The sequence below is a fragment of the Coloeus monedula genome, assembly GCF_965178545.1.
Source record: "Coloeus monedula genome assembly, chromosome: 1".
Classification (NCBI taxonomy): domain Eukaryota; kingdom Metazoa; phylum Chordata; class Aves; order Passeriformes; family Corvidae; genus Coloeus; species Coloeus monedula.
Window position 1 is genome coordinate 3587297 of NC_138781.1, and position 11420 is coordinate 3598716.

Consider the following 11420-nt stretch of genomic DNA (forward strand, 5'->3'; position numbering starts at 1 on the left):
TGAAACGCTGTGTTGGTCTGGCTGCAGGGTGTTATTTTTACCCTGTACAGCAACTGAACATTTGAACTATTTCCTACAGTTACCTGGGGGTGTATCCCAGGTGTGACTGTACAAACAATCCAGGGAACTGGAAGATGGCAGCTAGAGAATGTCGAGAGCTCAAAGGTGCTGCTGTGTTAAATGAAGGAAGCACGACACAAAAAAGCAACCTGTCACGGTGATTTCTGGCTCTCATTTTATCTCAATATTCCAAAGTGTGGAAACTGTGCTCAAATGCACCTTTTCTACACTGGGAGAGGGCTTTTTGAAGTGGCATTTATCGACTTATATGAAGATATCTCAGGCTGCTGACCAAAAGCATCGTGTGCCTCAAGTCATGAGTGACCTATTTATATTGAATTTTAAAGGATAATAAATGCTAAGAGAGTAATTTTCATCTGCTGTGCCATGTATAAAGCTACAAGTAGAAATGGGCATGCAAGGATACTTCCACAATTTGGGAAGCACCATGGATTGCCTCACCTTGTTCTGTTTGTACAAGGAGTGCAGGTGCAGGACATTCCGGAGCTCACTCCTGTTATTGATGCTGAGTGCAGAGCGGGGAAGCTCCCGGTCCATGGTGGTGATGGTTTTCTTCAAACCCTGAGAAGGAAAAGTGTCAGACCCCGAATCTTTCACTCTCAGTTTTGTTTGGTGTGACATGAAACTTGTGGATGGCAGCAACTGGTAACCAGGTAACCCACAGAACCTGTGCTGTAATGGTACAATATTGAATTATCACAGCCCACGGATGTGGAAATAATTAAGGTGCTATGTGAGATGGAAATTGCTGAACACAGAAAAACAAAAGCCTCTTTGCAGGTGACTTGAGCAGCTAAACAGCCCCCTAAGACTGATGGTTGGTATGAAGGGCCCTGAGCTGAAGTTATTCCAGCCAGCTTCAGGTTGGAAATCAGTCAGATCTCCACAGCATCAGCTGGTTTGGGGTCTTCAAACTTTGACTTTCAGTCTGTGGTCAGCACCCACGGGCACCTCAGAGACAAAATCTATGTGCATCTCACTTTCTGGGAGGAGAGGCTGCTTTATTGTGAGTTGGATCCCAAACTAATTTAAGTGGTACAACACAAGACTACTATTTTGAGAGAGAAAGCCCTGATTCCTTCCTTTTGAAGAATTTGTTGTCACAACAAAGGATTTATTTTTCTGCTGACAGAGTGTCTGGCTCAGATTTATGAAATTAAGGGCAAGTTGTGGTAAATAAAAGATCATTATCCCTGTAGGCTCTGATAGGTATGAAAGATGTGGGGGAAGCAGAAGCACAAAGGATTATCAGTGGCCCTTGTTTTGAAAATGTGAATTTGGAGACAGGATGCAAAACATGAGTTTTGTGTAGCACTTAAAGAGACAGTGGCTGTTTAATTTCTGATATGAAACAACTCATTCCTGACACTGGGAGTCTGACATCAGCAGTATTTCCCTAGGATTTAACAGAAATACAAGGTCATAGGCACTGCTACACAGAAATGTGAAGGTGGGTTTTCAGTCTGCTCAATCCCACACTCCCCATATCCCTGTGTGGTCCAAAATTCCCTTTATAGTATTAAATTTGTGACAGATACAATGGCCTCTTTCCTCCCTTTATCTCAACTCCTTCCCCCCCAAAAAAACGGGTTTTCTGCTGAGTTATTACTGAAAATTGGGAGGGAAAATACAACTGAACAGTTTCTCTAAAACTGTTACCTTCTGCCTTAAAAAAGTAAATAAATAAATTAGGCTTTGTATACCTCTTGCAAACAGAAGGACAACATCAAAACAGGTAATTCGGGAAGGAAAAAAAGCAAAAACAAATTTTAAAAAATAAAAAAACATCAAACTGAAACTGCAAACAACAAGAAAAACCAAACTGAAAGTGCGTTTCTTGATTTAATTTCCAGTCTCGCAGCCCTGTGTGAGTAAGGATGGGGCTTCCCCGAGCGGGAGGAAGCGGCTCCATCGCCGGGAATGAAAGGGCACTGTGGGAGATGTAGTCCAGCTGCTCACCCCAGAGCCTCCCACCCTTCACATCCAGCTGATTCCAGGCTGGAATAAGTCCCCGAGCACCCCTCAATTTTTCCAGTCCTTCCCATTTTCCCCAGTGCCATCCCCACCGGGGCTCAGCTGGGACAAAATCGAGACAAGTTTACCTTTCTACTGAGAAACTCTCTCACCAGTGATGCGGCCACTTCTTCCACGAAGGCGTTGTCCATGTTTTAGCCCCAAAAAAGCGGTTTTGGGGTGCGGGGATGTTGTTCAGTCCATGGCAGCCCGGCGGCATCGCCGCTGCCCGGGGCGGCCGCACCGCGACGGAGCCCGCAGGGATGTTGCTGTGGGTACCATGTCATCGGAAGCGGGGACAACTCCTCCCCCTGGGAAGGGAGGGAGGGAAGAAGGAAGGAAGGAAGCTGGGCAGGGATTTGGGATGGAGAGAGTTCGTAGCGAGCGGCTGGGTGGTTGCTTTAAATTAAAAAAAATAAATAAATAAATAAATAAATAGTAATAAAAATGTTTAAGAAAGGAGTGTTCAGCTCTTAGAGAGGGAACGGATTTATGGTTATTTCTTTTATTTTTAAAGAACTCTGCGTAGTTATCTGCAGCCGAATAATTCTGTGCTAATGCGACTTTTAACCGACCATGTGCGTACTTTTAGTAAAAGGGCACTCTCTGCATAAAACTTTATAAATTAAAAAAAAAAAAAAAAAAAAAAGAAAAAATGCAAAAAAAAAGAAAAGCAGCTGCTCAGAGAAGCTGAATCTCTCACACTGGCAGTGTCTGGAGCGGGACATTCATCAGCTGAGCCTTTCCTTTCAGGTTGCACCTACATGATCAAGGCTGAGACTATGGTGACACTCTTCAGCTTGGGGATCTGATCAGAGTACCCTGTGCCCCTGGCTGTTGAGATTCCACAGCCTGGCCAACCTCTCCCAAAATTTGGTCACTCTTGTGTGGGTCATTTTCCCAATCTGTTTCAAATCTCTCTTGCTTCAGCTCCTGGCTCTTCTGTCTCACCCATTTAACTGTGCTCTCCGAGGTGAGTGTGGCTCTGTCTTTTACTTGACCCACATTCAATAGCTGTGTACAGCATATAAAGCCTTTCCAAGGCTTGTATTCCCTTATTTTCACCGAACAATGCATGGACTCCATCCCTGTCCCTCTGATGAATGGATGGGCAGTCAGAGCTTGAGGCATTGTAGCAGTTCCTGCTCCAGCATCATGTCAGGTACAGACTGGAGCTCTCACTGGAGTGTACCCAGCCTGGCTGGCTGTGTCCTTTCCCTTTCAGAGGTCCCTAAATAATTCCAGGTGTTTTGTTAAGCTCAATTACTTCTCTGACTTGATTAAGTTTTGGAATACAATAGGTTTTCCCAGTGTTGTTTCATTTATCTCAGGGCAGCCTGGAGGTGATTTTGCCTGAGTTTGTGATGTCCTCCCCCAGAGAAGCTGTGGCCCACTGCTTCTTAAAGCCTCCAGGCCTGCAAGCTCCATCCATCCCTGCTCCTGGGAAAGAACTTCTGGAGGCCAGGTTGTGGAGGTTGTCATCAGAACAGGCTGAGTTTTTGCCAAGTTAAGCTGAGCCTGAGGTGTTCAAATGGTGGACTGTGGTGGACTACAGGCTTTGTGTTAACCACCTGCACAACTTTTTGGAGATGAGATTCCCGTTCTCTGAGATTCCCTTTCTCCAAGACCTTCAGAATAATTTTTGGTTGCATTGAGTGGCAGTGTCTGCTGAGGTGTGATGCTCTTGAGGCACAGGGCTGCCTGCCCATCTCATCACTCTGGTCCCACAAATTTGATTATTCTTCACATCAGTGACAGCCCCCTCCAGTGCAGCAAGCCCAGTTCAGCAGCAGGCTGCTCTGTAATCCACAGACAAACCAGCTTGCAATGGTTTCTCTGAGCTCTGACCTGCACCCCTGTGCACTTAATCACTTTTTTCTTAGCCCATCAGCTGCATCCCACCTGCTCCAATTTTCCAGCATCTTCACAGCTGCTGCAGAGGGATTCCTGAGGCACATTTCCCACACATCCTGATCTCTGTCTGAGCTAAGGGCTGCTGAGCAGCCGCACTCCGGGGACGTGGCACTCCTGTGTGTGCAGGTCTGTTAATCAACAGGAACTGGGGCTGCCTTTCAGGCTTCTGCTTTTAATCAGTCATGAAGCTCACAAGTGTCCCTGTCCCAGCTTCAGGGTCCCAGTGGGTGGCAGTCATGGCAGGCATGTGGAGCTCACCTCCTGTCACACAGCAGCTGGGGCTGTGAGACAATTTGGCTGGTTCAGAATCACCAGCTACTGGTCATATGCAGTCTAAAAACATTTGTCTGGTTAGGGGCTAAGGGAGATGCTTCCAGTAATGTGACACTTCCAGCAATCCAGCACATGGGAGGTCTGGAAAGGCTTCTCAAAGTTTTCTTTCAGCATTGTGGTGTCTGTAAATACCTTTTTTTTTCCAGAGTGGGTAACATTCAATGACTGTAATAGCTCTGGCTTTTAAGAGGCACCTGCAGTTGGCTGACAACTTTTTCCTAGAGAATTTAGAATACAGTAAAGCCTGATACCAATGCAAAGTAATTAGAACAAAAGTAATTATGCATGGCTTGTATAATTACACATAGCTACGTGTGAGCTGCAGTTTGCTGACTGCCTTTGTTCTCTGCTCTGTGCTTTGGAGAACATAATTGCACTTAAGCTTGATGTTTTATACTCTGTTTAAGGTGATCTTTATTTGTCTAGTTAATGTTCCTGTGGTTTTCTGTGGAAATGCAGAATATTTCTTTGTATGTAACAGCAGAAAGTGAAATGTATTAAAAGAAATTTAAATGCTGAATCCAGCAACTTTTTGTGAACAAAAGGCATTTTTGTGAATAAGGGGGTTGGTTGGAGAGTGGCTGATTTGTACAGGAAATGACTTGGCTGGTATTTGTGGTGAGGAACAAGAAAGTTGGTTGCTCTCCTTGTTGCCAAAACATTCTTTTGGTCCAGTTATTTCTTTTTCTGTTGCCTGTCTCTTTTTTACAGCCCTTAGCTTGTTCAGAGAAGTTGCAGGGGGTGGGGGGGAAGAGTTAAAAGTTCAAGAAAGAAACAGATGAGTCAGATCTCTGAAAACACAGAGCCACAGAATAGAGAGTAACTCACCTGAGAGAGTAGTTGGAAATAAAGTTTAATGAGGACACAGGACAGACTGCACTGACCACGGGCACAAACACAGACACACTGGCTAGCCCTGGCTGCACACAGCCAGCCTCTTCTAACTCCTGAGTCACCTCTGTATTTTCCTGGAGCTCATCTTTCCCAAATCACCTTGACCCCTACCTTCTCCTGCCTTTGGTTCCTTCCCTAAACTTGGCAATGAGTTCTGAAAAATGCTGTAAAGCTCTTCCCTGCATCACATAAATCCCCTCCTCAGCCCAAAAGATGTGCAGGAGAGCCTTTTCATGGTCTCACTGGTGGCCCTTCTGTGACAAGACTCAGAGGAGATGCTGCTGGGGCTCTTTTTCTTTGGGTGAGTTATTCGGGTTCCCTTCTCTGTTGCCTGTTACTCGTCTGTGCTCTTTCAGGCTGATGATTCCTGTGATGGTCAGGGCAGTGTGTTTTTCAGGTTCTCCCATTTGATACTCTCTCTGTGGTTCCACAGTGTGACAGAATCACAGAATATGCTGAGTTGGACCTTTCCTGACACAGCAGATCTCTTCCTTCCTGCAGCTTTCTCCTCTCCGGGCTGGAGCAGCCCTGTCCCCTCGGGCACGTGCTCCACCCTCTGCCCATCTGATGACCCTCTACTGAACTCAGTCCTGCTGATCAGTGTCCTCCGTGTGCCAGGGGTACCAAAAATGTGTGTGACATTTCCCATGCACAGATCATTGGGATGTGATCCAGCGTGATCTAAACCCCCCAGAGCCAAGGGGGTGAATAATTCTGGCTTTTCTGACCATGCCTTGGCAGCATTCCTCAATTCCTTCATTGCACCCTGCTGTCTATCACAGAGCTCCAGGCCTCTTGTGTTGATGTTTTCATGGTCTCCCTTGACCCATGTGAAGGAGCAGCAAGTGCCCAAGGGCTGGATGAGCCTGGCAGCTTCTCCTCAGCATGGCTGATCCAAGCCTAGGGGAAGCAGCAAAACACCCTGGACAGGGAGGTGGTTCTTTGTCATCTGGCTCTGGGGGTCTCCATGTTCAGGTAGGAGGTCTGAAATGATTTGGAGTCCTGATCACCACTAATGTGGGCAGATAAATGGTGTGATTCTTGGCCACCTTCTGAAGTGTCTTTGGAAAGAGAATTAAACTGCCCTTTGAGGCTTCATGAGAGAAGCTGGCACAGGGTGCCCAGAGATCAATGGATGCCCCATCCCTGGAAACATTCAAGGTCAGGTTGGACAAGATCAACATGATCTGGTTGAAGATGTCCCTGATCATGACAGGGGGGTGGGACTAAATGAGTTTTAAAGGTCCCTTCCACACCAAACCATTCCATGATTCTATGATGCCCATCCCTGGAATTGCCTTGGGACTGACCTTCCTTTGTCTAAATGTCACAGAGGTGGGTTCTCCTGTGGAACTTGAAGTGTTTGTGTGCTTGTGTGTGGTGTTTGTGCTTGAGATTTGAGATCTTTGGAAGGAAGGATTGGGAGCTGGACTTTGATGGTCTTTGTGGTTCCCTTCCAACTCAGGAGATTCTGTGATTCTCAGAGTGTGTAGTGACAGTAAAGATGCACCTGAGTGGATTTACAGAGGTTGTCTGGATGGCTTGGTAGGACCTTGACTGATTGGACCAGAATCTGTGGTGAACCAGATTCTTTGCTTCTTAAAAAAACCCTAAAATTACTGTATGTAGCTATAGTTTCACCCTACAATTTAAATTTCCTTCCTTCGTGTCACCTCATATAAAGGATCGATCATTGCATGTCTGCATTATATAGCTATAATTTTCTCTCCTCTGTGATTCATGTTCTTTATTCACATGAATAATTTTCTCCTTGTTCTTTACATTTTTTTTCCAAGATAAATTATTTAATGCAACAGTACTTGAAATGCTCCATTTTAAGCCCTAAATTAACCTTGGATGTGAGACATAGATTGGCAACATTGTATTAGGGAAGAATCTCTATTAAATAATTGACAGATTCTTTTAAAGTGGTGCTTAAGCTCTTGAAGGCTATGACACTCCCTTCAATTTATAGAATTTGGGTTTGAGCAAAATGACTCATTTAGCTTGAACTTGGCTCATTGGTACAGGTATTGATTAGAAAAAATTCCATTTCAGTTCTGCAATTGTACATTTTATTTAAAAATGTACATAAGTTTGTGTTGACTGTGAACAGGAATACAGGAAATTACTGCTGATACACTGAAAAAAGTATTAAAAGAGGGAAGGTGTTTTTGGTGTGGGTGACCTGCCCTTGCCAGCAGCTTTGCAGGTTCACACTGTAGAGAATGAGAATCAGTTCTGGGGGGTTATTGACAGCTTTGGTTTGGTCCAATGTTTCTTGATTCACTACAAAGGATGTCAGAGATGTGGAAATCTTGCCAAGGTCTGTGTCAGAACAGCCCAGTAAAGAGTGGTTTTGCTGCATTTTCTCCATCAAGCATTCCTGGTGGTTCCTGAGCTGGCCTCCTACTTTAATGTTCTTCAAGAACTTCTTACCAGGAAGTTGAGTGTCCGCTGTAAGGTGCTGTTCAAATTAATTCTCATCCTCTTAATTTCTTGTTTAGCTTTGACCTGCCATGTTTTATGCTTTTCTGCTCTCTGCATGTGGGCAAGCTTTCCACTTCTTTAAATTCTGACCTTTTCCTTCAGACTCCTGAACTCCCTGTTGAGCCAAGCAAAAATTAATTGGATTTTCTTTCTTCTTTTTTTCGCTTTGGTCCATGTTTTATCTGGCCCTCTAACCCAGTGTTCTATGTAGTCCTTGGACTGTTTGTAGATGTGATAGTTCCTGCTTTTGGGGCTGTTCTTTTCATCATTTTCTTGTCTTATAGCCTGGTTTCTACATTGTTCCATTTCTTCCCGTTTTTTTATCTGGTGCTTTTTTCACTCATCAGCTCTTTTCTACAGCAATACAATTTTGTTGTGAGCACCACTAAAAAACAGCTTTTCCAGTGATTCCACTTGAACTGTTTTCCAAGCACCACTTGAGTCTAAATCCAAAACAGCATCTTTCCTGTGGATTCCTGTGTAGGTTCTTGTAGAAGTTTTGAGTTTGCTTCTCATCTTGAAGAATTCCAGACCCATTCTCTCTAGGTGATTTAACTGCTCCCAGTCCAAAATTTGCACTTGCTGTGCTCAGCATTTCCTGATCACTGTCATTGCCCTGGTGGGAATCCAGTTCCAGTGCTAAACTGGAATTAGATTATGGGATTCCTGGCCTCAAGGGTTCTCTTTTCCTGTAACATCTTCATGCTGTTACACTACAAACATGTATAATTCTCTAGTAATTCAACCAGAGCACGATTTGCCTTTGAAGCTGCTGCAGTCCCAGCCCTGGGAGCCTGCCCTGGCATCTCCCTCCAAAGAATCTGTCACTTAAATCCAAGTATCATCTTGTTGCCTGTGTTTATCAGACCTACCTTCATTTAAGTGTTGGAATTCAAAGGTAGAAATGACTGGAGGAGTAAAACAATAATGGCAAGAAGTTTCATAAAGCTTTTCAAGGATGAGATGTTGGGCTGATGCTGGAAAGCTGTTACACTGTTCTCCTGCTCAGGAATGCTGTAAATCAGGGCTGCAAAAATTATTAGCCTGTCGAGTTGATACCTGAAGAATGCACTCTTAGGGAAAAAAATACTAAAATATCACCCACCCCCTGAACAATTCAATATCAAGGTAACTTTCTGCTGCTGTGCTGAATGAAACCAGCAGAATCTGCCTGGGCCACAAGTGGATTCTGTTTATCTTGTGTATTGTTTAATCAGTATTGAATCATAGAATCACAGAATGGGTTGGGTTGGGTTGGAAGGAACCTTAGAGCTCATCCAGTCCCACCCCTTCCATGGGCAGGGACACCTTCCACTATCCCAGGTTGCTCCAAGCCCTGTCCAGCCTAGCCTTGGACACTTGGACACAGGGATGGGGCAGCCACAACTAAGCAGGACCCCTGGTGAAGCCTTCCTGTCTGGAGTGGCTGGAATTCCTTTGTCCTGCTCTTCAGGTGTTCCCCTGCTGACTGTAATCCCTCTCCAGACACTGAGCATCTTCTGTTGGATGTGAGGAATGGGATGGATTGAGGTTCCTCTCTCCCAGCAACTTTAAACTATTAATATTATTATAGCCCCTGTTATTTTAGACCCTAATATTAAAACAAATCAAAAGACCTGTTTTGGTAAGTGTCACATTGGCTTGGATTCCTCCAGTGTGGTTTGGTTAATATTTCCTTAAGAGCTGTTTTGATGCTGGATTAAAAAGCTGTTTCATTCTGTAAAAAAGAAAAGGCATGACACCAGGCTTTTTTTTTACAGCATTCGTCACTCCCCATCAGTTTCAGGAGGATTGGGAACAAAGGACAGGCCTTCAAAAACCCTTCATTTTTACACTGCCTGGTAGCCTTGGCTGCTTCTCTGTGCAGTTCTGAGTATTTCAGAGTTGCAAACAGCGAGCAAATAATCACAGAACTGCCAGACACAGTTTGAAATACAGCATCACAATCCTTATAACTCAGGAACTCTGAGCTGTGGCATTGTTTCAATCTGGAGCTTCATCCATCTTTTTGTCTCACTCCTCTGGTGAAGGAGGACTGGTTTAATTGGAATCTCAGCTTTCTGTTGCAGAAAAGTTATGAAACACAGGTAAGAATTAAACTTCTTAGAAGAAATGAGAGCCAACAATATGTACTTGCCCACCACTGAGTTTTATAATTGCATCCAAGGCCTTGAGAGGAAGCAGCTGTGTAATTTATTATATTGTTGTAGTATTTCATGTAGGAATATGATGGATGCTTTGTTCTTCCTGAGCCCTGTTGTTAAGGAACTGCTGGAATCCTGAATCACTGTTAACCATAGCCTGTGTATAATGACATGTGTGTCTTTTGGGTACAATGCTGTTATTAGTTTCCTAATACCAGGTTGTCATATCCCCATGAACATTACATTTTCAATAGTTAAAAGCTAATTTAGTCACAATCTCCGGGACTATTTGCTAATGCAAGGTATTAGGGAGCAGGAGGCAGAGACCATTGTCTCACCTTAATGCTTGGAAAATAGTTATGAACAAATGTTGGCCATTATCCTGCTGGAAATATGGAATCCATGCAGGTGCACAGTGGGGCTGTACTTGGAGTATTCCCACAGCATCTGGTAACAGCAGGATTTGCTGCTCTTTCCTTGTGCAGCCGTTCCGTGGTAGCTGATAGCCTGTTTCTCTTATATTCTCCCCATTTTTATTCCATCCTGTCTTATGGGTGACTGTCCTGATGTCTGCTGAGGCTCTCACAGAAATCTAACCATCCCTCACGGTGCTATTTCTCCACCTTTTCACTGTTATTTATATCCAGCAGTTTCTAATGTTGTGTCCAGTAGTTTCTCATGGTCTGTTCAGATGGCTGAACCTCATCCCAGTGCCCCAACTTCTTACAGACCTCAGCAGAAGCTCTCTAAGTTTGGTGGCTACATAATTTTCTTTTTCTACAACATTCTGTCCCTCAAAGATCCACAGAAACTCTGTGGGAAGATTTCACATTGGCTCCAGTACCCGCCAATGTGGCTGTGTGGAAAATCAAGAGTATATTTTGGTATTTAAATAGGAACTGGCGCTGTTGTCAGGAAAATAATTAACTCCAATCCAGTGGTGAACAATAACATCTTTTGGCACATAGACTGAGCACTAAACAAAATGCAGAATAAATTACAGGGACCAAACACACACACTGGCTGTCAAGTCATATTTCAAACATCCTTTTCCTCTTTTAAGATTTTTTTCCCTCAAGGTACAACATATGTTTAATACAAGAATGTGAATCAGAAGAATACAGGAGATGTTTTCTTTTTCTGTGCATATCATTGTCAGCAGAATAAGATGTTTCCTTTGTCCCCATCATGCTTTTGCTGGCCTTGATGGAATCTGCTGGCTCCCACTCCAGACTAGCCTTGCTCTTACATCTCCTCTGCAATCCTTTATCTGTGAGCATCACTTCTTAGAGTATCCAGTTGTTCTGACTGAGACAGAAATAAGAGATTTTGATTTGGGTTTGAGATCCCTTTCCTTTTTATTTTTCCTTTGTGAGGGGATTTTAAGACAGACTTAAGATGGAGCAACCAGAAGGCCCTGCTTTAGTGTCCTTTCAGACACCTGTAAAGCTGTTAAGGATGAACCAAAGGCCTCTACTTCCCAAAGTTTTGCCCTCAAATTTCAGTCCATCTCAAGCTTTTTCTCCTCCTGTGGGTTTTGAATTCAGGTAT

At 44.0% G+C, this 11420-nt stretch overlaps 1 protein-coding gene across 1 annotated transcript in view; it reads right to left on the bottom strand.

The window, feature by feature from the left end:
- Window positions 1-2246, bottom strand: part of MINDY4 (MINDY lysine 48 deubiquitinase 4) — a gene marked incomplete at both ends in the record, with an annotated part of 63623 nt that extends 61377 nt beyond the window's left edge. Inside the window, 2 exons of the mRNA XM_082296189.1 lie at window positions 523-642; window positions 2184-2246. Coding sequence (XP_082152315.1) covers window positions 523-642; window positions 2184-2246 — 183 coding nt within the window. The remainder of the gene's footprint in view (window positions 1-522; window positions 643-2183) is intronic.
- Window positions 2247-11420: the final 9174 nt, after the last annotated feature.